This window comes from Cnephaeus nilssonii (genome assembly GCF_951640355.1).
Source record: "Cnephaeus nilssonii genome assembly, chromosome: 7".
Classification (NCBI taxonomy): Eukaryota; Metazoa; Chordata; class Mammalia; order Chiroptera; family Vespertilionidae; genus Cnephaeus; species Cnephaeus nilssonii.
Window position 1 is genome coordinate 48,794,297 of NC_137078.1, and position 21,625 is coordinate 48,815,921.

At 39.5% G+C, this 21,625-nt stretch overlaps 1 protein-coding gene across 5 annotated transcripts in view; it reads right to left on the minus strand.

The window, feature by feature from the left end:
* Window positions 1–21,625, minus strand: part of ST6GALNAC3 (ST6 N-acetylgalactosaminide alpha-2,6-sialyltransferase 3) — a 506,749-nt gene that overhangs the window by 279,613 nt on the left and 205,511 nt on the right. For all 5 annotated transcript variants that reach the window (XM_079776114.1, XM_079776112.1, XM_079776115.1 and 2 more), the window contains exon 2: window positions 10,936–11,130. In XM_079776114.1, coding sequence (XP_079632240.1) covers window positions 10,936–11,130 — 195 coding nt within the window. The remainder of the gene's footprint in view (window positions 1–10,935; window positions 11,131–21,625) is intronic.

Here is a 21,625-nt window from a genome sequence, read left to right on the forward strand (position 1 = left end):
ACCCACCCATGTTATGGAGGATAATTGGCCTTACTCAAAGTCTAAAATTAATTTCCAGGGGTAATTTTTTGTTATCCAAAGACTAAAGATATAAATAAGCTTCCTTATCTGTTCTCTGTGCCAGTTTTCATGTGTTTGTTTGTTTGTTTCCTAGCCTAGCCTTTTATTAGGGCGGAGCTGGTCAAGTCCCAGCTTTCAGTCTGATTGGTTGCGGGGGAGGGGTGGTGAAGACGGGGCAGTGCCTGCATATCTCAGTCTCTGCTTCTGCTGAACCCAGGTTCCTTTAGTCCTGCAGGGTTGATATTATCCATCCCCTTAGTTTTGATTGATACTGATAACCCCCCAGGAAACCACACTATCAGCTTTCATGCTTACATCTCTTTCCATACCTTCTCAGTTGCTGGTGCCTGAAGATTTCCCTTCTTTTGTGCAAGGCCAACTGGGCATTAAATAATGTATCCTATCTTATCCAGCAGGCCCTGGTATTATACAGCAGGACAACTGTCATGCTATCTTAGACCACTACATTGCCATATCAGAACTCAATTTCATTTTCCTTTTACTACTTAAAACGTTTCTAATAAGCCAGATTACTCGATTAACCAGGTATACAATTTTCAAAGCCTTGTGAGATAACATTTGATATAGGAGTCATATAGCTAATTTTGAGGTAAAAAAAAGTCTTTAATGAATATTTTTCATTTGTAAGTAAGCCTTTGTAAGTCTACTCTGGGAAATGAGAAATCACAATTTGATGCCATCTACTTAGTGGCAAATTATCTGCCAGACATTGAATACAATTGTTTAATTGAAGTTACGTGAATGTTCACTATTCTTGACAGGAAAATAATGAAACTGTTACGCTGAAATGTCCATGCCCCCTGGGTGGTATTTTCTAGGATAATTGCAAGCCAGTCTGTCTTATTCTCTTCCTTGGTGAACCCCAATTTTAATTTTTCTTTAAAGTGGGATTCATTGCTGAGCCTTAGTGCTTTATCTGGGACAGAGTGAACACTTATTATTTGATGACTGACTAATAATCATGGTTAATACTAACTGCCACCTGGTGAATTTTTTTGTTTGTTTTCTTTTCTACCTACTCTGTCAGGTTATTTAACTGGAACTTGAGAAATGCTGAACAAAAACTCTTACCATGGGGGACAGCTAGTTCTATCATCTTTTTCAACTCTCAAATCAGGGTGCTCTTTGTTGGGTGCTCTGCTTTGCTTTACTTTGCTTATCTCAGGTGAGGCAATTTGATATTTGAATTTCTAACAGGCTCCTGTGAAGTGTATTAAGATGACAGTTAGTAAAAGGGCATTTTTCTACCTAAGGTTCTGCAATGAATCAAGCCCTCTTATATTTTCCGGTGGAACCAATTGAAACATTGAAAACTATGATAATGGATCTTTCATCAATAACAGATGTGATTTGTAAAGTGAAAATCAATCTATTTTGACTGATGATGCCTCATAGCAATAGGGAAGATTTCTTCTGAATAATTAAAATGAAAAGTATGTGATCTATCATTTGCGTAGGATTAGAAATTTAGTAGTTATCAGTCTTGTCCAGCCATTTTCTGGCTTTATGACCTTGGAAAAGTGTGACCTTTACTTCCCTTTTTCAAAAGATAAGCTCATTTCCTACACATATGTCCCTCAGCAGGAAGATATAGAACACGCATCTCTGTGGACACCAGGGTCGACTGATAGACTGACAGATGTGACCTCCTGCTCCGTTTCCCAGAAGTTTGCAGGTATGGATTTGGAAAGATGGCTCTCCCAGCCAGCACCTTGTTGAAAGATGAGTTTCAGCAGGTTTTGTGGTGGTTGTTGTAAAATAACTATAACGTATCAGCTAGGACTCATTTGATTACAAGTGACCAAAATATAGTTCAAACCAGAAGACATGAAAAAGAAGAATTCTCTGGCTTATATCCCCAGACCAGGGGAAGTAGAGTGCTTTCAAGAACAGCTGGGCTTGACACTAGAGAATTGCCCTTAGCTAGTGCCTCTCTCAGTGTTTGGTCTCATTCTCCCCAAGGCCACTGACACTCAGAGATCCCCATACCAACACACTACTACCAAAGAAAAGAGGATCTTTCCCCACAGCATTACTTAAAACAATAAAATTTGGGAAGGGTTCAGAATGGCCCAAAATGGGCCATGCAGCTACCTTTTGACCAATCCTTTATTTGGCCAATCACTAGCCTGAATCTTCTGCACACCCTTATGGTCAGGAGGGAAGGGACTGTTTCTGTAATAAAGGGGTGGTGGAGAGTAGGCAAGCATAAGAGGCACTATATATATACCTAATTACACATGTTAACCATCCTTTAAAATAAAAGCTTAATATGCAAATATGCAAATTGTTCTACCAGGAATTGGACCAGGAGTTTGACCACTCGCTATGATGTGCACTGACCACTAGGGGGCGGTGTGGAACATGGCGGGCGTCTGTAAGGCAGCACTGGCAGTGGGCGGCAATAGAGGCACTGCCGGCCTAGATAGGCCCCGACAAGTGGGGGACTGTGGCGGGATAGTGGAGCAGGTGAGGGGGTGGGGCCAAGCCACGGCAGGGTGCCAGGTGGGGCTGCAGGGCTGCGTGGCTGCGGCCATGAGCTGGGGCTGTGAGCTGGGAGGTGCAAGCTGGGGCCCCATCCCTGCAGGCCACCTTGAGGGACCCTACCTACACACAAATTCATGCACCGGGCCTCTGGTTTTATTATATAATAAAGTACATATGTATACAGTGTATGTATGTTTATATTTAAGAAAATATAAATTGTTCTGTGAGCATGTGTATATGTATATATTGCTGCATATATGTATATATGGATGAATGTATTTTCTGTATATTTCTATACATTAGTGCATGAATATGGATATAGTTATTCATGAATATATTACAGTAGGTTTTTGGATTACATCGGAGATCTGTTCCTATGGGGCGACATAACGCGATTTTTGCCGTAAGTCGGAACCCACTTTATATAAGCACCTACGTCACTCACATGGAGCACATACACAGCAGTAATGAAGTGACACAGTAAAAAAAAAAAAAATTTAAAGAAAGATAACAATTCCTGACCTTTATTTGTGGTAAATAAATAATAAAAAACATAAAGCACATATGTGCATACATCGAAATGACAGAACTTTTTTTTATATGTAAATAAATGGGAGATGGCAACATAACCACAAAACGATGTACGTTGAGTCTGATGTAACCCGAGGACTGCCTGTATATGGGTCACTGTTTTGCAAATATGAGTTGGCTTTTCCCTTTCCAGTGATTCTATTCACATTCCAAAATCATAATTACCTAATGAATTCTTTTCTATCCTCTATACTCCAGAGTAAGTCGCATTTCAATCAGAGTAGCCTGTTTATTGCCCCCCTATGTGTCTGATTTCCTTCTCTGGAAAGACAGAGGATCATGCAAACATGTGGCAGTGTCTCCTGGGCCCCTTGAGCATGGGGCGCCACTTCCATGTTGGGGTACCTAAGTGGCCTGGCTTCCTATGTAGTTTTCAGGTCGGCAGGACCAAGGTAAGGGCTCTCTAAGATTGGACAATCAGCTAAACAAAATGAGGAGCCCAGAGATTAGGACAAAGGGTAATGGAACCAGAGAGAGGTAAGAAATGGATGGATGGAATGTGAGGCCATGGTGATTACCAACACAGCCAGGAGCTGATGGTGACTTCTAATGTAGTACCCATGGCCTGCTGGGAGTGGTAGGTGCTGAAGGGAAATGGACAGTGTATGTTCTGAACTTTTGCTTTTGCTCTTTTTCCTGAAGGGTGGCAGAATGTGCCACTCCACCCAGCTGGTGTGGCTCAGTGGTTGAGCATCGACCTATGAACCAGGAGGTCACAGTTTGATTCCGGGTCAGGGCACATGCCTGGGTTGCGGGCTCAATCCCCAGTAGAGGACTTGCATGAGGTAGCTGATCAGTGATTCTCTCTCATCATTGATGTTTCTATTTTTCTCTCCCTCTCCCTTCCTTTCTCTCTGAAATCAATAAAAAAAGGAAAAAAAAGAATGTGCCACCCCATGGTGTGCCTCTTCAGCATGGGGATTCTTCTGAGCTGCAGACACAGGAGAAACTTTGAAAACAGTAGAAGTTACTCTTTAGTAAGGGAAATGTACATCACAAGAGAGCTATTACCAGAGGTCACTTTTTCATCTGAGAAACCTATGTGCATGGAAGGCAAACATGTGTATGCATATACCAAACATCTGCTCTTCCTATCTTCCTATGAATTGACCTCCTCTTCTTTGAAGCCCAGACCCCCACTCTTTTTCTTCGCTCAGGGGTGTATGTATAGAAGCCTCAAGCGCCTGGCTGCCTTTTGAATCTCAGATTTTTGTAGGGGTCCTGCATGAAATCAAACTTGTTTTACTCTTGGTAATCTATCTTATGTCAATTTGATTATGAGACCAGTCAAAGAACCTAGGAGGGAGCAGGGGGCAATTAAACTTCTCCTACACATCCAACTCTACTTTTTTCTTCTCTTCCTATCTTATCCAAACCCTTCTCCTACTACATGCTTCACATCTCCCAAGAAAGCTTTCTGAAACTGTTTTAAGCCACAGGGGTGTCTGACCCTTTCATCTGCCAGCAGAGCATAGATTGCCTTGAGATAATGGTCATTGTTTGGAGTTGCTGTTTTACAGCCAGACTGAGAAATATAATCTTGTCTCCACTCAGCAAATATGTGCCCTCATACTTAGGAAAAAGATAAATGATCTTAAAAATGATTAAGCCAATATGCACATACCAAATAATTAATCTTTATATGTTCATGTAGCTGTTTCCTTTTCTATAACAATTTAATGGTTGAAATTTCTTTTGCTTTATGATTATACAAATGTGAATATTCAGCTTTTAATTAACAATTACATTGATTAGTTTTAAACTTTTGAAACATATTTGTATATAATTGTTCTCAATAGATATGTAAAACCCAAAGCCTATATTCTCAAATATATACATACATACATATACACATATGTGTATATGTATGTATGTATAAAATTCATGTCAGCTTTAGTTACATGTGGACATTTGTTTGAATGTGTGGGGTGTGTGCTTTTATTTCCAAGAAAGTCAGCTCTGTTCCTTAATTGTTGCTATAACCACAACTTGGGAAAATCTATTGCAATATCAATATGTTATGCACATCTTTAATTAGGCTGTGCGGCCTGTCTGTCATAGCAACTGATCTTAAGTATTCTTATTTAGTCTACTTTACAACGTTCTCATTTTTTAAGAGGTCTGTTTTGGCCTCATTAAATGATTAAGCAAATCAATATGTCGCCCTACAACTTGATTGCTATGTTCGGGAAATCTTGTGTTTTCACTTAGCACATTTGAAGATCATCTGAAAGGTCACTCTTCCCCCAATACCAGAGAACCTCTGCAGCTCTGGCATAAGAAGGTTCTCTTATCAGATGTGAGGGAGACATCTGTCATCCCCACTGATCATCAGGAAGATCTGCAGGTGGCATTCTATTGACTGTCAGAGTTCCGTTCTCTTATCTAGTAGTTCATGCAAATAAGTTGCAGGTTATTTGCTCAGAGCAATATCTTCACACCAGATCACCAAGCACCAGCAACAACAAAACATGACAGGAAAACTGATTCCATATCTAGAAACTACAAACAAAATCCAGCCTGAACTACATTTTCTTCTTTTCCCTCAGAATCTGCCATGATCACAATAGGCAGAAACAATGATTACCTTGAACAAAGTCCTGCAGTACCTTAGTAGTTTATACGTTCCCTATCCACTATAATTAATTAATTCAAAATGAACCATTATAATTTGCATTAAGGAGAAAGCAGAGTTCACAAAATATTGCTAAGCAGAAATTTCTTTTTCCAAACACGTATGGGGTTATGCTTTTTACTTTGTCAAAGGTCAACCAATAATACAGTGATTCTGCCCTAATGTTACAGGTGGGATCCCCTAAGTCTAATCCTGTTTAAATGGAGGGTTGCATTATTAATACAGTAATGACTTGGCAGGGCAAGTCTGAGCAGCTAAGGTAGTGGGCCAGAAAATTAATGGGGGTGGGGAGCAAAGGGAAATATAAGCCTTCTTGCAAAATCTAAATCACTCCTGGTCCAAATTTTGGATTGGCACTGCCTCATGTGTTGTGGGCTCAAACATAGAATTAATGAGGAATTCTGGGTTCTGTGGCCAGCAAAATTCAGGATACCAGCACTCACCCTGTTAGTTGGCACTCATTTTGCTTCCTTGATTCTCAACACTTCCCCTCCGCCAATATAAGAACCTTAGCCCACACTGGCTGAGAAAGGGAAAGAGACAGGGCAAAGGATGGGAGCCAATCACCAACTGCATGGTATAAGTGGTCATTATAGAGTGGGAGGAGTATTTAATTCTTTCTATTCTAATTATTTCTACCTCAGTACTCTAGAATAGTCCTCATGATTTTCACAATATATTCCTTTGTATGGGTCTGGATTAGGAAAACCATATTATAACAATGTAAAATATAAGCAAGTCCCAGGTTTATCTTTCCTGTGTTCCTTATCTTTTACTTTTTGTACTTTCCTTGGGAACAGATCATTCTAAAAATGGGTAAATTGATAAAATGAAGCTGAGCTTGAACTGAGTATAATTCACTAAATGTGAGGCCCTCAGGGCAGACTGTCACAGATTCATGAGATTGCCTATACTTCCACTTGGGCCAAGCCAAAGGGACCAGAACTCATCTCATTAAAAAAATAATAATAATAATAATAAATAACCAGAGAATCAGATTTTGCTCCTAAGCAACCCAGCTCTCCACTGTGTCTACTAAATCTTCAACCTAATTCAGCCACCGCCATCCCCACCTTGCATTTGACAGTAGTGGAGAAACAGGTTTTTTTTTTCTCATAAATGTTTCCACTTATAAAAATCTTTGTCTAGTGACAGCAATGCCTGGCCTAGCTGAAGCATCAGCCAATAAAAATATCATCAACAATGATTGTTTTTGCAGACACTCTAGATCTAGAAATCATTGCTCATATGTCTACCTGTTTAAAATATTTCTTGCAAGTCTGTTGGTTCCTGGTAAGCATGTGCTTTCTTTTGAAAAACTTGTGAGAAAACCTTGAGAACCAGGATCTTAAAATACATAGATGAGCTCTGGGTTCACCTGGCTCAGCTCGGCCATTGCGACTGACCCTTCTCTGGGTGAGAATAGAATGAATGGGGACGTAGGCTGCTTCTGGAGCAAGCTTTGAGGGTCACTATTGAAGCTATTTTCTCCAAATACCCAATCCACCACCGATCATTTTAGCTGTATTACTCTGGTTCTTGAAGACCTTTTCCTTCCGAATCTTATCTAATACAGCTATCTCTGGGTAGGGTTGCACCTGAAGCCATTATTTGGTGAGGACCAATGCGCAGAGCATTTGAGTACGAATGGAGTACAGACATGGGGATGGTGGGGGTTGGGATTGCGAGAAGAAAAGATGAAATCAATGAGGAGGAAGGTAGAGAGCCCGCAAATTTTGCTTCCCTGTCAATGTAACCTAGAGGCGTTTGAGGTGGAGGAAAATCTATCATTTTATTTAGGTATTATGTTGTTTTCCAACTCCCATGCAAAATTTTCTGCTCATCCCCTTCACTCATGTTATATGGGGTCTTTCTATCGTGCATAGACTACAAGAATAAGTTACCTGCATATGTACTAGTTTTTGCATAACATGAAATTGCCAATTGTGAATATGTCTAGTTTGTTTTAGCTAGCTTAATGCCTCATTGCTTCTCTTTAGTTATTTCTTGCTGTTAAATAAGGTGAAATGCTTTGTGTAATTCCTGGTCGATAAATATCCTACTGGGCTCAGAATATATTTTGAAATTTTCATTATAAAACAGAAATGCAGAAAAGTGCATACAACATGAATGGATACTTAAAAAATATTTAGAATGTGAACACCCATGTCACTTCCAACTGGATCAAGAGGTAGCATCTTTGTTGGTGTCCCAGGAACTCACACTAATCACAAACCACATATTTTTCTCAGAGTAACTGCTTTTCTCACTTTTATGATAATAATTTCATTACTTTTTATTCCTTTTTAGTTGTACCTCCTATGTATGCACCTAAGCAACATCATTTAGTTTTGCCTCTTCCTCTGTTCTATAAAGAAATCATATTGTGTGTATTCTTTTATTCTTGCACTAGAGGCCTGTTGCACGAATTTGTGCACCAGTGGGGTCCGGCTGGCCCAACCCGATCGGGGCCAATTGGGACAGGCTGGCCAGGGGGAGGGGATGCAGGAGGTTGGCCGATCGGCCCCACCCCTGATCTGGGTGGGGGAGGGGGCAATCAGGGATAGGGCCAACTGGGATTAGGGGCCATAGGCGGTTGGCTGGCTGCCATGCCCCCTGGTTGAACTCCTGGTCGAATTCCCAGTCAGGGGGGACAATTTGCATATTAGCCTTTTATTATATAGGATCTTTTGCTCAAAACTATGTTTGTGTAAGACTTATTCATGTTGTCACATGAAGCTAGTTGCTTCATTTTTCATTGCTGTATACTATTCTAGTGCATGTAGCACAATTTTAACCCACTCTCCTACTGATAGACATATGGGTTATTCCCAGTTTCTTGTGATCATGAAAAATGCTGAGTACCTGCTGTCCATGCATGCCATGTGACAGTTACAATTTGCATTAAGGAGAAAGCAGAGTTCACAAAATATTGCTAAGCAGAGATTTCTTTTTCTAAGAAATGCTGGGGCATGGGTTATGTAGATCTTCAACTTTATAGAATAATAGGAAGCTGTTTTTTCCAAATTGGTTGTTCCAGTTTATACTCCACCTACCAGTGTACAAGAGTTCTTTTTGTTCCACACCTTCACCAACACTTGGTATTATCAGATTCTTAATTTTTTTGCCAATTTGATATTTAGTGTGGAGTAATATGCTTTATTTTTCTCTTCTCATTGTGGTTTTAAGTTGCAAAACTCTGATTTCTAATGACCTGCCCTGAATTCAAATTCTTTAAAATTTAAATACAAAGTTTGTTATTCTGGACTATGGTAGTTTAGTGTTTATTCATACTGAGAACTTCAAGTCATAACTGGTAAGTATAAGAGAAGTAAAAAACAGAAAAAAAACAAAAACAAAACAAACACCCAAAAACCTTCATTCATTAAACATCAGCTAGGAACTGGGCACCTCATGCACTTTGCCCTATTTAATCCTCATAATAACTTTGCTAGTTGATATTGTTAGCCCTATTTTCACTCAAGCCATGCCTGTGTTCTTTTGAAGCTTAAAAAAAACACCTCTCTTCAGTAATTATGTTTCCTTCCAAAAAATAGGTTCTGTAGGGTCAAAATAATGATTAATATCCTGTGGTAAAGTCATATTAAAAACGACACCAAAAGAATATCAAAGGTAGCTTAGCTAATATGACTAATTTAATAACAGCCTCTACACGTCAGTTTTTCCCTTAACACTTCAAAATCCAATCCATTAATATTTAAACAAATGAAAGGGTCCTTAATTTGAGGTGGGATTTCCCTCCTGAGAGGAATGGGTGAAAAACTTCAGGCGTGTGTTTCATTTTCTGCCTGTGACACGTCCTTGTGAAGTGGTTAACATGATCCAGTAGAGTTATAGAATATTAATTGACAACCAGAAATAAAAGTAACAAAAACGAGAGTGAGACAAACTGTTCTCTGAGATCATTTTTATATAGGTAATCAATTAATAGGACATGCAACAAATTCAAGCCATGGACCCTTTTTTAAAAATTAATTTGAAACCATTTAAAGGATAAACATCAAGCAAGGCTCCTAAGAATTTATGTGTCATTAATGGTGCCTTTTTCTTTCTAACAATAAAGGTCTAATAAATAGCTTGTAAATCCTGCAGATACAGAAACCATTTTCAAAAAATCAAATTAACCAGATGCAAAGACTCAGGTATGATACTGCCTACAAAAGGGGATGTACGAAGCCAGCTCTCACCTCCTCCCTGGATGTTAAGAGTAACTCAGAACAGGAGTAGCATTCTGTATGTAACTTTCCTCTCTAGTATCTTTATAAAATGACCCTTCAATGGGATCGGGTCCAAAACTCTTCTCTAGGATATAGACACACTGACGACTTGTACCTTTGTTACCAACAACTTCAAATGCGGACTTTGCATTCATGAATATTAACCTCACATTCACCCCACTACATAGAAACAAACAGAGATAACACTTTTATTAATCACTTCCAGGCACTTCTCACATTTTGTGAGGTTCATTACTTTTTCCTTCACTCCACGGTACAAATCCTTGCTTGCAAAAGTGCTAGTCTAGTGTGCACTTCCCAGCTGTCAATATGCCTCCAGTCTCTTCTGTACCACCAATTGGCCACAAAGACTTGAAGGTTCAGGGATTACAGGATTTAAAGGATTTTAAGCCCTTTAAATTTGAAAAACTCTTTAAATACCATTTTCTCTGCAGCCACGGAGAATTTTAAAATCAGCTTGCCCTTTTTCTAGCTCCAGGTTTCAGAATTAGTGTTTTCAAAAGTATAAATGCTTTTCTGCAATTCTACCAAGAGCTGTCCCCAACCAGTTGACCTTCGGGAAATAAAACCAGCTACTTCTCTAGCTGGTCACTGCTTATCAGAGGCAATAAATGGCAAGATGTGTATGTTATGCCACAAACCACCAGGAAAACAGGTAATTGCTTCCTCAACTCCACATGAAGCCAGTGAATCAGAAGGACCAGCAGACTTTAGATGTGTGTCTGTAACTGTCTAAGAATGAGAATACAGAAAATGTCAAGGGCCCAAAGAAGCTCAGTGGGGCAGCAAAAGCCAGTTCAGTGATTGGAAAACATCTTGCTCCTAAAGGAAATCTGTTACCATGGATACCCTCGAATCCCAGATAACCCTCTGAGGTCTTACCTCTTGTGTCCTCACATTTATGTATCCATAGTGAGTTCGAAGGGGCCGCCTGTATGTGTAGGAGAATGGTATCCATTTTGTACCAGGTTGTCCAAAGCAGTTTAGCAGCAATGGGAAATTCACTTCATTTACAAGGCGCACAATCAGCAGGAAGAGAAACGCTGCTATGAAGCTCACTGCAATCACAGACTTTCTCTACAAAACATTAAAAAAAAAAAAAAAGAAGAAAAGAAAGAAGGAATGAATGACTTTCAACCAAAAGCAGTTACAGAGGTTCCTTTATTGCTCTCCCTTTCTCCTTCAAAGGTATCAAAGGATGCTGTCATTTAGGATATGTTTATCTGGAAACAGAAAATAATTATTTGGTGACTAGTTTGCCTTAGTGTGCTAAGCCTCTGAGAGTAAGCAAAGCAGCTTTCTTGGGTTATCTTTCCATTCCATCCCTCCCCTTTCTTACCTGTCTATCTTCCTTGACAACTCTTATTCAATTTTCAAATCTAAAAGAGACATTCCCAACCATGGAAGCCCTTATTAACTGCTCGGCTTCCTCCCCACCCTCATCACTTCATCCCCAACATATGTATCCTACTAGAAGAAGTCCTGCTACTCCCATACTTTGAAGGCACTTATATTGCACACTTTTCATTGTGCAATTATTTCTGTGACTTTTCCTCCATGTAATTGTGAGTTCCTGGAGAACTGGGATATATACTATGTCATACTGATCTCTGTATCCAAGTACCTTACATACTATACTAATAGACACCCAACAAACAATTGAGTGAATGAATGAATGGATAAGTTTTTTGCATTCTTACAAAGTCCCACTATCAAATCATTATCCTGTGTAGTTATCTAGCACCTTCTACACGAAGGAAACTTTAACCTGTGCTATAAGGTATGCACAAGTAAGACTTGAAAAGCTAACAATAGGGCAGGAACAAATGCATGCCAAGCAGCATACGAATACCCCCCCAAAATGTGCTGCTACGGAACAAGGGCAGGAGCAACTGCATCTGATTGGGGAAAGCAGAGATGTATTTGAGCCTGAGCTTAATAAAATATCCTCCAGGGCTTTCTAGGAGGAAGGAACAGAGCAAAGAGGCAAGGAAACATGCCACTTTGTTTTACTGGGACACAGAGAAATAGAAAATGCTGGAAACACAAATGATAACTCTAGGGACTGCCTTGGATACCAAGCTGTGACGTCCAGTGGATTTGCTAGGTGACAGTAAACTGAAGGAGGCTTCTGTTTAATTTTTTAAGGTGACTGTTGTAAGTTATCATCAAACCTCAGTATTTAAGATGCTTTGAGCAGGAAGAGACTAAAAGTTGAAGCTACCTAGGAGGTTATTCCAATTGGCTAGGATAGAGGTAATGAGGGATGGAAAACTAGAGCAGTGGCAGGGGGGATAAAAAGGTGGAAAAAGACATAAGAAACTCAATGTAGGGAAAAGGCAGAGAACTTGGTTACTAACTTGGCAGATAGAAAATTCAGAGATGCCCAATATTTTGAGTCTCAGTAACTGTAATGATACTGGTTGTTTAAGGGGAGACCAGAGTGGGTAGAGCCAGAACTGATACAATAAGAAGACAGAGCCCTGGGCTTTCTAAGTCCTCGTGTTCAGGGCCTGGTTGGTGATCTGGACGGAACTGTCAAGGAGTCAGGCTAAGGTGAAGGTTGGAACAACTCTGCCTTCAAATCCAGGGTGAAGACACACAAACTGTTCCTCCATGAAGTTGGGCTTGGCCCTGATTCTTCCTCAAACTTAAGGGAAACCTAATATCTTTCTGGGAATGACTAAATATTTTTGAGGTTGTTGCTGTGGTTCTAGCTTACCACTTTTTGGGGTAATCAGTTTCTTTTTGCTCTTCACAGAATGTCTCAAAAGGAGAAAAGAAATCTAAAGCTAGCCCCTTATCCTCTCTGGGCCCATGGTCATAAGCCCTCACAAATCAGAGACAACCAAAGGGAGTCTTTGCTCTTATTCAGCCTCTGTAATTTGTAAAAATTCTGTCCCTCTGTCTAACCAGCCTAATTTTTCAATCACCTGAAATTCCCTTGAGTTCTGCCTCTTCAAAACCCCTTATCTCACCACTAACTGCCACAGCCTTACCTCATTTAACCTTCTAATCATGAAAACCCATATTAATTTGCCCCTCTATAGAAGCATTATGTCCACAACATTGCAATGTGTCAAGGTAACAGCTTAAATGAGGTGATGGATCTTACAAGTTAAAGGGACATAGACCAGAACAGATGGCTAAATAAAAGCAGAGGCCAGTCACCCATTAAGTAAACAGGTAAGAACTTTTTTACCACCATCTGGTAGCTTGTTGCAAACAGCAGCTTGCTTTGAAGGAGACCCAGATGGGATTTGTGCCTTTGTCTAGTCCAGAGCCCAGCACAGCTCTGGTTCTCTTGGTTGTCACACTGCATTGTATGGCAGGGTGTCTGGGGACAAAGGTGTGGATAGTCTTTCTGAATTATCTGATTGTGTATGGTAACATGTACATTAGAAGAAAATAAACCATTTTGCAAGAAACTACAATATGGAATGAAATCATAGTTGTAAAACTTGCTCCCTAGTAATACATGTCTGCCTCCCATGTCCTATAAAAGGGAACCTTGAGGCAAGCAAATGGAGAGTGGAAGCTAGACACCATCTCCCCTTGACGTTAAGTCATATTCTGCAGTGGGTAGAGGTGTTCCTTTCATAGCTCAGGCTTCCAGCTCAATATCTGTTGTGTTGTCTGGACCTGATTCTTTACTTCTCTTCATGCTTCCACATTCCTGTTTAACATGAAAATATCCCCATGGTGCTGATATAAAACCTCCCTGAAATTTCACTCGAAAAGATATAAGTTGGCAAGAGCAACAGACTTAACATGAATGTGCGTTCTTGCAGTAGTTACTCTCGGAGGTCATGACCCTGAGCTTCAGGAATTAAAACAAAACCACAGATAAGGCTTTTTGAAGTCTACACAAACCAGAATGTAGTGAGAATGTGTGTGTGTGTGTGTGTGTGTGTGTGTGTGTGTGTGTGTGTGTGTGTGTTGGGGAAGTAACCAAATACTGATATGCACAATTTATATGAATGTATTCACTCCTTCAAGTCACAATTGCTCATTAAGTTCATGTACTGCATAGACTTGCTGAGGTGCAGAAAAACAGAAATAAGCCCAAAAAGACAGACCATGCTTACAAAGAGTCGCAACCTAGTGCAGCTGGCAAGTAAACAGAAAAGTATAATACCACGTTTTACAGGAGGTGACGGGGTTACGCTCAGGGTGCTGTGCAACCCAGAAGCAGTGGGGGTTGGGTAGTGCAGAACAAATCAGGGAATGCTTGCCTGGAAAGGTGGTATTCAAATGGAGTCCTGAAGAATGAGAAGGGATTAGACAAGTGAAGATGGAAGGGCATTCCAGGCAGAGGGAACAGCGTAGGCTACGGCACAGAATTTTGAAAGGCCTTAATTTGGTCTGAAAGTCATTTGATAATAAGAATATGTAGATTGTATGTGGTAGGAGGTAATACTTGGTAAGTAAACAGGATTTGATCATAAAACAAACAATAGACAAATACATTAACTCAGATGAAATTATCTCTCTTATCTATGTTACATTAGGATAATAAAAGGATAAATATATAAAAGTACCATGTTTTAGAATTCTTCACTTTCCAACCATGTGCAAATATGTCAATCACTTCATTTCATTGGAAACTGCCATGTAACATGCCATAGTGCCCTGCTTCCAATTGTTTGACTTACATTTATTCACTCAGTGGCTTGTTTCTAGTCTACCAACAATCAGTAAGTTAGAAGATACTACCTGTTTATATGTGTATTATATCTCTAACAATTTGTTTATGGAAGTGATCACTGCTGCCTGTACTGAAGTAATCAGAGTATCCCCTAGATTCAACAACCAACAATCAGATAAGCAAAAACAACAGTAAGGACTTGTCAAGTTTATAATGTAGAAGACAACTCAACAAACTTTTGTACTACAAAAAACTGACATAAACTTCTTAAGCTGGTCCCCTAACATCAGAAGCATGAGCATTCAATGACACTATATGTAGAAAATGCAGAGTATAATTTCGAACCCTAGTGAGCACTCAAAAACCAGACATTATTATTATAATATGACCACAAATTATCAGAGCTTTGGTGGACAGAACAAATCTGTCCAGTCTATGTAAATGCATGACAAGTACTTAGAGATATCTTTTTCTCAAATATTCCAGGCAGCTGCAAAACCTTGAACTATTCAGTGCAACTTACCCACACAAGCTCTAAGAGAGTGTCCCTGTGCCCAAACAGATCTGGTGAGTTGCTTTAGGGAAAGCTTTCTCCTTCTGTTCTTCATTTTGGGCAAGTCTGACGGGGCCTTTAACAGCTGAGACATTTAGAGTTTAGTCCCCTCTGTGCTGCAAAAATATGCGTCAAAAATGTGGGATTCTAGTTGCTTGCTCTTTAGAGTTGGAATATCATTTATCAGACTTATAGCAGAAATACCTATTTCAAAATAAAACCCACAGAGAATTCATGATTTTGAGAGAAAACAATTGCAAGAATGTGGACCTGGCAAATTTGGAAGCTATATTTATATCTGTATATGTATTTTTTCTACCACAGAGCTAGCCTTCAACCACAACGTCTTTAACTATTAATTTAGTCAGTTGCTAGATTTTGTTTTGTTTCTTTTCCATAAATAATAAACAACAGTATAAAGGTATATTTCTTTATCTAAATAGTATTACTAAATGACTGAAGTAGTTTCTTACTAGGATAAAATAATGCACACTTTTATCCATATGCTTTCATTTACCCAATAATAAATATAAAAGAAAATGTCAATTGTATTATTTGTATGAGTGCTTAATCACCTCACACATTGATGAGCCCTTACCCATTACCTATTTGTGACCTTATCAAATACAAATTATTCCCCCATGTAAAAAGTTGTGTAATCAATGTAATCCTGCCTTATGCCACTGGTTAAGGTTCAAGTCTGGTTCTCCATAAATGCAATAAAGCTACTTTCCATTTGTACAGGATAAATCAGCAAAGCTCAGATTATATAAATGAAGTCTTTATTTGTTTTGTTTTGTTTTGTTTTAGCTATTGAATCAACAAACAGTGTGGATCCTGCTTATTAAACTATACTGAACCATGAGGAAACTCTCACTCATTTGTTAAGGGATAAGAAAAGGAGGATAATAAAAGGTAGACAGTCCTAGATTGGTGGAGTCCATTCAGAAGCTTGTCAAGGCCAGCCTTAAGCAGCATAGCTGGTGATAGAATTATTGAGGTCATCAAGAAGAGAGTAGTGAATGTCTAACAACATCAACATGGGAGGATAAGCAGCATTTCAGAATCCAGGAAGCAGGGAAATAAATAGATTTTGAGACCCTAGCTGGTTTGGCTCAGTGGATAGAGTGTCAGCCTGTGGACTGAAGGGTCCTAGGTTCGAATCCAGTCAATGGCACATGGCCGGGTTTCAGGCTCGATACCCAGTAGGGGACATGCAAGAGGTAGCCAATCAATGATTCTCTCTCATCATTGATGTTTCTATCTCTCTCTCTACCTCTCCCTTCCTCTCTGAAATCAATTAAAAAAATATTTTTTAAAAAAGAAAGAGATTTTGAGAGCAGACTTTAAAGAAGGCAGGCAAAATGGAGCTGGAGAGGCAAGAAGGGGATCTGATTATGGAAAGTCTTACATATCTTGCCATAGAGTCTGGCGTGATCTACAGGATCAGACTTGATTTTGGAAAGCTCATGCTGGAAATGGTGTAGTCAAGGGATTGGGGGAGGGTAGGGGTAGAAAAACCATTTGGGGGAGGGGGGATGACAAGAGCAAGAATGACCACTTCATCAAATATCACTAGTGGACATTAAATGATCAATATGAAAAGTGCAATCATTACTTTCAGAGATTAGCCTTTCTTCTCCCAGTAGGGGCACTAGGAATAAAGTCTACATAGAGTGTGTATATGTAAATAATCATCATAGTCTTAACAGAAAATATTTCAGTGTTATCAGTTGGAGAAATACTTCTGTAATTCCCATTTTCCAGAGACCCATCCCCCAGAAAAGAGAGAGATATAGAAAGATTGAGTGACTTGCCCAAGGTCATAGAGCAAGGACACAGTAAAGACAGGTATTGAACTCAGATATTCTGACTCTGGAGCCTATGTTCTAGTGACTGAATTAACTAAGTTGTTGTTACTCATACCAATGGAATTGCTCTTATAAAATTGCTTCATACATTTTAAAAACTGGTACTAGCCCTGAAGTAGATTTTGTAATACTTCTTGTCAATAAACAAAATACTTAATTCATAGGGAAAATTAAGAGGCTGATCTGAAGCACGGTAATTACATTTACTTCAAAATCAGTAATTTGTGGGCAAATTTAATTCATCTTGCCTAAATCTGGCTCTATTCCCAGTACCAAAAAGATAACTACTGGGTACCATTGGTTAGCACTCAGGGAAAATAATGCAATTATTTTTTCCACGTCTGCTAGAAAACATTAGGAGCCTTTGTCAATCAGTAGTGTGGTATCTTATTGCAGGCAGTTCCTAAGAACCAATGTGATAGAACGGGTATGTCTTCCATTCTCAGCCCCACAATTCACAATCCTTTTATTCAATGAGGATGCAGCTAAACTCAAAATATTGATCATTTAAAAAAAGAAAAGGAGAAGAAAAAGGTTAAAAGTAGTAGAACACCATCAATATGGTGACCCACGTTAAGAATTTGGAGCCCACATCAACATGTCACTTTCAGACTTGGGTATAATCTAGTAAGAATTTACAAACCCAACAAACAAAAACCAAGGAAATAGAGTTCTCATGGGCAAAACTGTCATAAATTATTCCATGCAAAAAGCTAGGCCTAGGGAAAAGTTACCAGTGCCAAATTTCCCTCAGGGATATTTTTCCCCAACAGAGACTTCCTATAGCTGCAAACACCACAGAGAAGTTCAAGTAAACACAAGCATTATGAGTTTGTCAGATGATACGATAAGAAATCCCACTGAACTCTCTAACACCTATTTGAAAAGCATAATGAAAAATGTTTTTAATATACCTGCACATTTTTCTTATTTCATTTGAGGAAGGGATTTGGGTTTTTCTGGCCAGATTTGACTTTTAAGCCACTACAATATCAAATGAGACAATCATGGCTACATTCACTGAGTTTGTTTCATTTTGTAAAATTATATAAAAGCAGTTCTATCTCATTTTGTCACTACACCTTTACCGAATTACTTCAGTATATGTCCTTTCAGATAGCAGAAGGGAATCAAAGCTCTTCAGAAACCCAAGATAGAATTAAAGATATATACTGCGTAGCTGGTATGAAGAGTCCAGAAAGCAGATTTTCAGTGTGGCTGTACAAACAGACAGAGGAAAATGTAATCCAAACGGTTGGTTCTCATGAGGAGACCATCAGAGATGGGGGCAGATGGCCCTACAGTTATTTCTTTTTTTATTAGATGTTTGTACTACAAGAAGGAATATGTTCCAGGCCCCCTGCTGTCCTTACTCTGTGCCCCTAGCATTCCGTTGAGGAAAGAGAGATACTAACTAACCAAGGACAATGAAAGTACTTAGGCAATCAGAGCAGGTGCTTTTGTTGTATTCTCAACCACTTCACCTTCATTGGCCTTATTTGGTTTCTGCAAACATCTGCTGGCACCTTTCACTATTAAAGAAGTAAGTTTGTCTCTTATATTCCAACTAGTGGCCCGATGCACAAATCCGTGCACATTGAAAGGAAATTAATTAGAAGAAATATTTCAATATCGCTATTTGCCCTTTCTCTACAATACAAGTGTCAACCAAATTCACGATCAACACAGACAGATTGAAACACATGCGTGCAATTGGTGCCAGCGAGAGCTTTATATGTATCGTGCATGCACAGTCAACTTAGCCTTTTATAGATATAGAATAAACTTGCTTAATTAGACTGGCTTTCTGATTTAGCTATTATTATTATAGCAGATTATTATTGTAGATCATGCAGGGAGAACAAAGGGTAAAATATGTAACTGCAGCAGTGTTTGACTATTCTGTGCAGTGAGAAAACCTGAAGTCATTTCTTTTCAGTTGGGTCAAGATTCTAAGCTTTCTAAATCTCCATTTTCCAGCTAATCAAAAGAAAATAGGTTTCCACCAAGTCTCCTATCTATCTACTCCAGGACTTCTGTGAGGATCAAATGAGATGAGGCACAGGAAAATGCTTCACAGACATTTGGTTAAAGTGTAAAATGTTTCCACCTGGCTATAAAGCAAGTCATGTTCCTGGGCTGAAGAAACTCCAAGGAGGCTAATCACTAGGGAGAGGAAGCCAGGCATTGCTATGTGACGTCATTACCCGGCACCCACAGCCACCATTTCCAAGCTGGGCTGAGCTGTGGGCTGCACTTTGCACTATGAGATCTCGGCAGCGATTTGGTGGGGTGTCGCTCCGGGGTGGTGGCGGGGCCTGTGTCCCACTTAGGGGAAGCTGAATATTGCTTTGTGGGCACCAGGTCTGCAGTGCCATTCTCTGTAAATGGCCAGTGCACATCATGGCAACTCTTGCGTTGAGCATCTGCCCCCTGGTGGTCAATGTGTGTCATAGCAACCAGTCAGACACAGCATATTCGCCTTTTATATAGAGAGAGTCTTACTTTGGAGGTGTTCGAGACACTGAAATGGAGCATAAGGGTAAAATTCTGGTCATCTTAGAGTCATTGGTGCCCTAGGGAGTCCCTCTTAGAGGTTATTAGGACCATGATGAGAATGACAACAATGAGGATGATGGTGATGACACCAACTGGGACCTCTTATTTTTCGGTGAATCCACCTGACCTTCATTAAACAGCATTTAGCTTTTCAAGTGCATTCAGATCTATCACCTCACATGATTTTCCCTATAAGTAAGAAGGGAAGGCTTTTTCCTTGAGTCTCATCTTTCATCTCTCTTTTCATGCCCTCCGCGCTTCAGGCTGGACTTCTCACCATTCTCCAAAGCTCAGTTTTTGTGACTTTGTCCAGGCTGCCCCTTACTGGTGCCCTGCTGTTTTTTACCGTCCTCATCTCTACAAGTTCAAATATGACCCAGCTCAAATAATGTTTCCTCCCTAAAGTCTTCTCTTCCTCCCTGGCTTCCTGTTCATGGACAAGAAGGTGAGGTGGGGTAGGGTGGGTGAAGAAGGAAAATTGAGGAAATGAGTAAGGAAGAGAGGGGGAGGGAGGAAAAGATTCCCCTATAATTTTATCTTTAAATTTTTCTCAAGTACGTGAACAGAGTCTGAGAATTCTCTCTCCTACAGGGAGCATCAAACACAGTGTCTTGAATTTAGAAGATAGTAAATGCTGGTAAAATACATGAGAAAAATAAAGAAGAGAAAGAAAAAGGGATAGAGGAATTAAAACTTATTCTCTCCTAAATACAAGCAGTAAATTATCCCCCAAAATTCAGATTAGGATCATTAGAAAAAAATACATTTTTCATTATGGGGAAAACCTACAAATATTCTTTTCTTGTTTCCTCTTAATATATCTCCCTTGGAGATTTCGCTGTAGATTTGATGTAAGTGTGGTGGCAGGTGGGGGAAGAGAAATAAGATGGGAAGACAAATTGAAGTAAGAAGAATTTGAGTTTTGGTTGAACTGGACTTTTCACTGAGAATTGCTTTGAAGTTCCTGATAGATAGAATGTGCAGACCTGAATGGTAGCAGACCTGCTTAGAGCAACATCTTTATATAACACATAATGAAAAGACAAGAATTCATATTTTTTAGAAAACCAGCTTTTGTCTGAGGATAATACTTAAGGCAAGAATCTTGCATCAGGGAATGAAAAGTGGATAACAAAAGGATACTCTGTTCTTCTAACAAGGACAAGGGCCCATTTACTGAGCTGTGTGCTCAGCAAGTATCAGGGACTATGACCAGTACCTTCCAGGAATGACAGCGGATTGCCACCAGCAGCCTGTCTGTAGACTCAGAGTGGTCGAGCTACACTGAATGAGCTAATACATGTGAACGTGGGCACGGGTTCCTGCTTAACCTCTTGGGGCCTCTGTTTTCTTACCTGAAATTGGGGCAGCAATAGTACCTACCTAATATGACTGTTAGAGGCTTAAATAGTTGGTACATACTTGTATAAAGAGCCTTCAAACACTGCCTGGCAAAGGGAATGTGCCCTGTAAATGTTAAATTTATTGTTACGGTATTTCATCGAATCGAAGCTATATCAATTGTTAGTCACACCATTACTCTAAATAGGATAAGAATGACAAGATGGGGAGTCTAATAAGAAACCTCTGCAAAAAGCTAAGACACCAAAATGGTATTCCCCTAAAGTTAGAATATTATAGAAAGAAAGCTTGCATTCAGAAAGAAAGGCACAGCAAGAAGAGAGAACGGGAAAAGAATCTCTCCTGAGAATTTGAACCACATGCAGGTTCTCAAGCAGGTGTTTGATAAGATCACACTACCAGTGTGATTTAAGAATAACTCAGTAAATAATTCAATTTGAAGTGGTCTCGGGGTGGTAATGTCCTCAGGTAATTTATTAAAAAAAAAACACACAAATCCTATCTGGGAGAATTTAACTTTATTTCAGGTTAATAGCAACTGCAAAATGGTACTGAGTATGAATTTCTCAATCTCAGAAA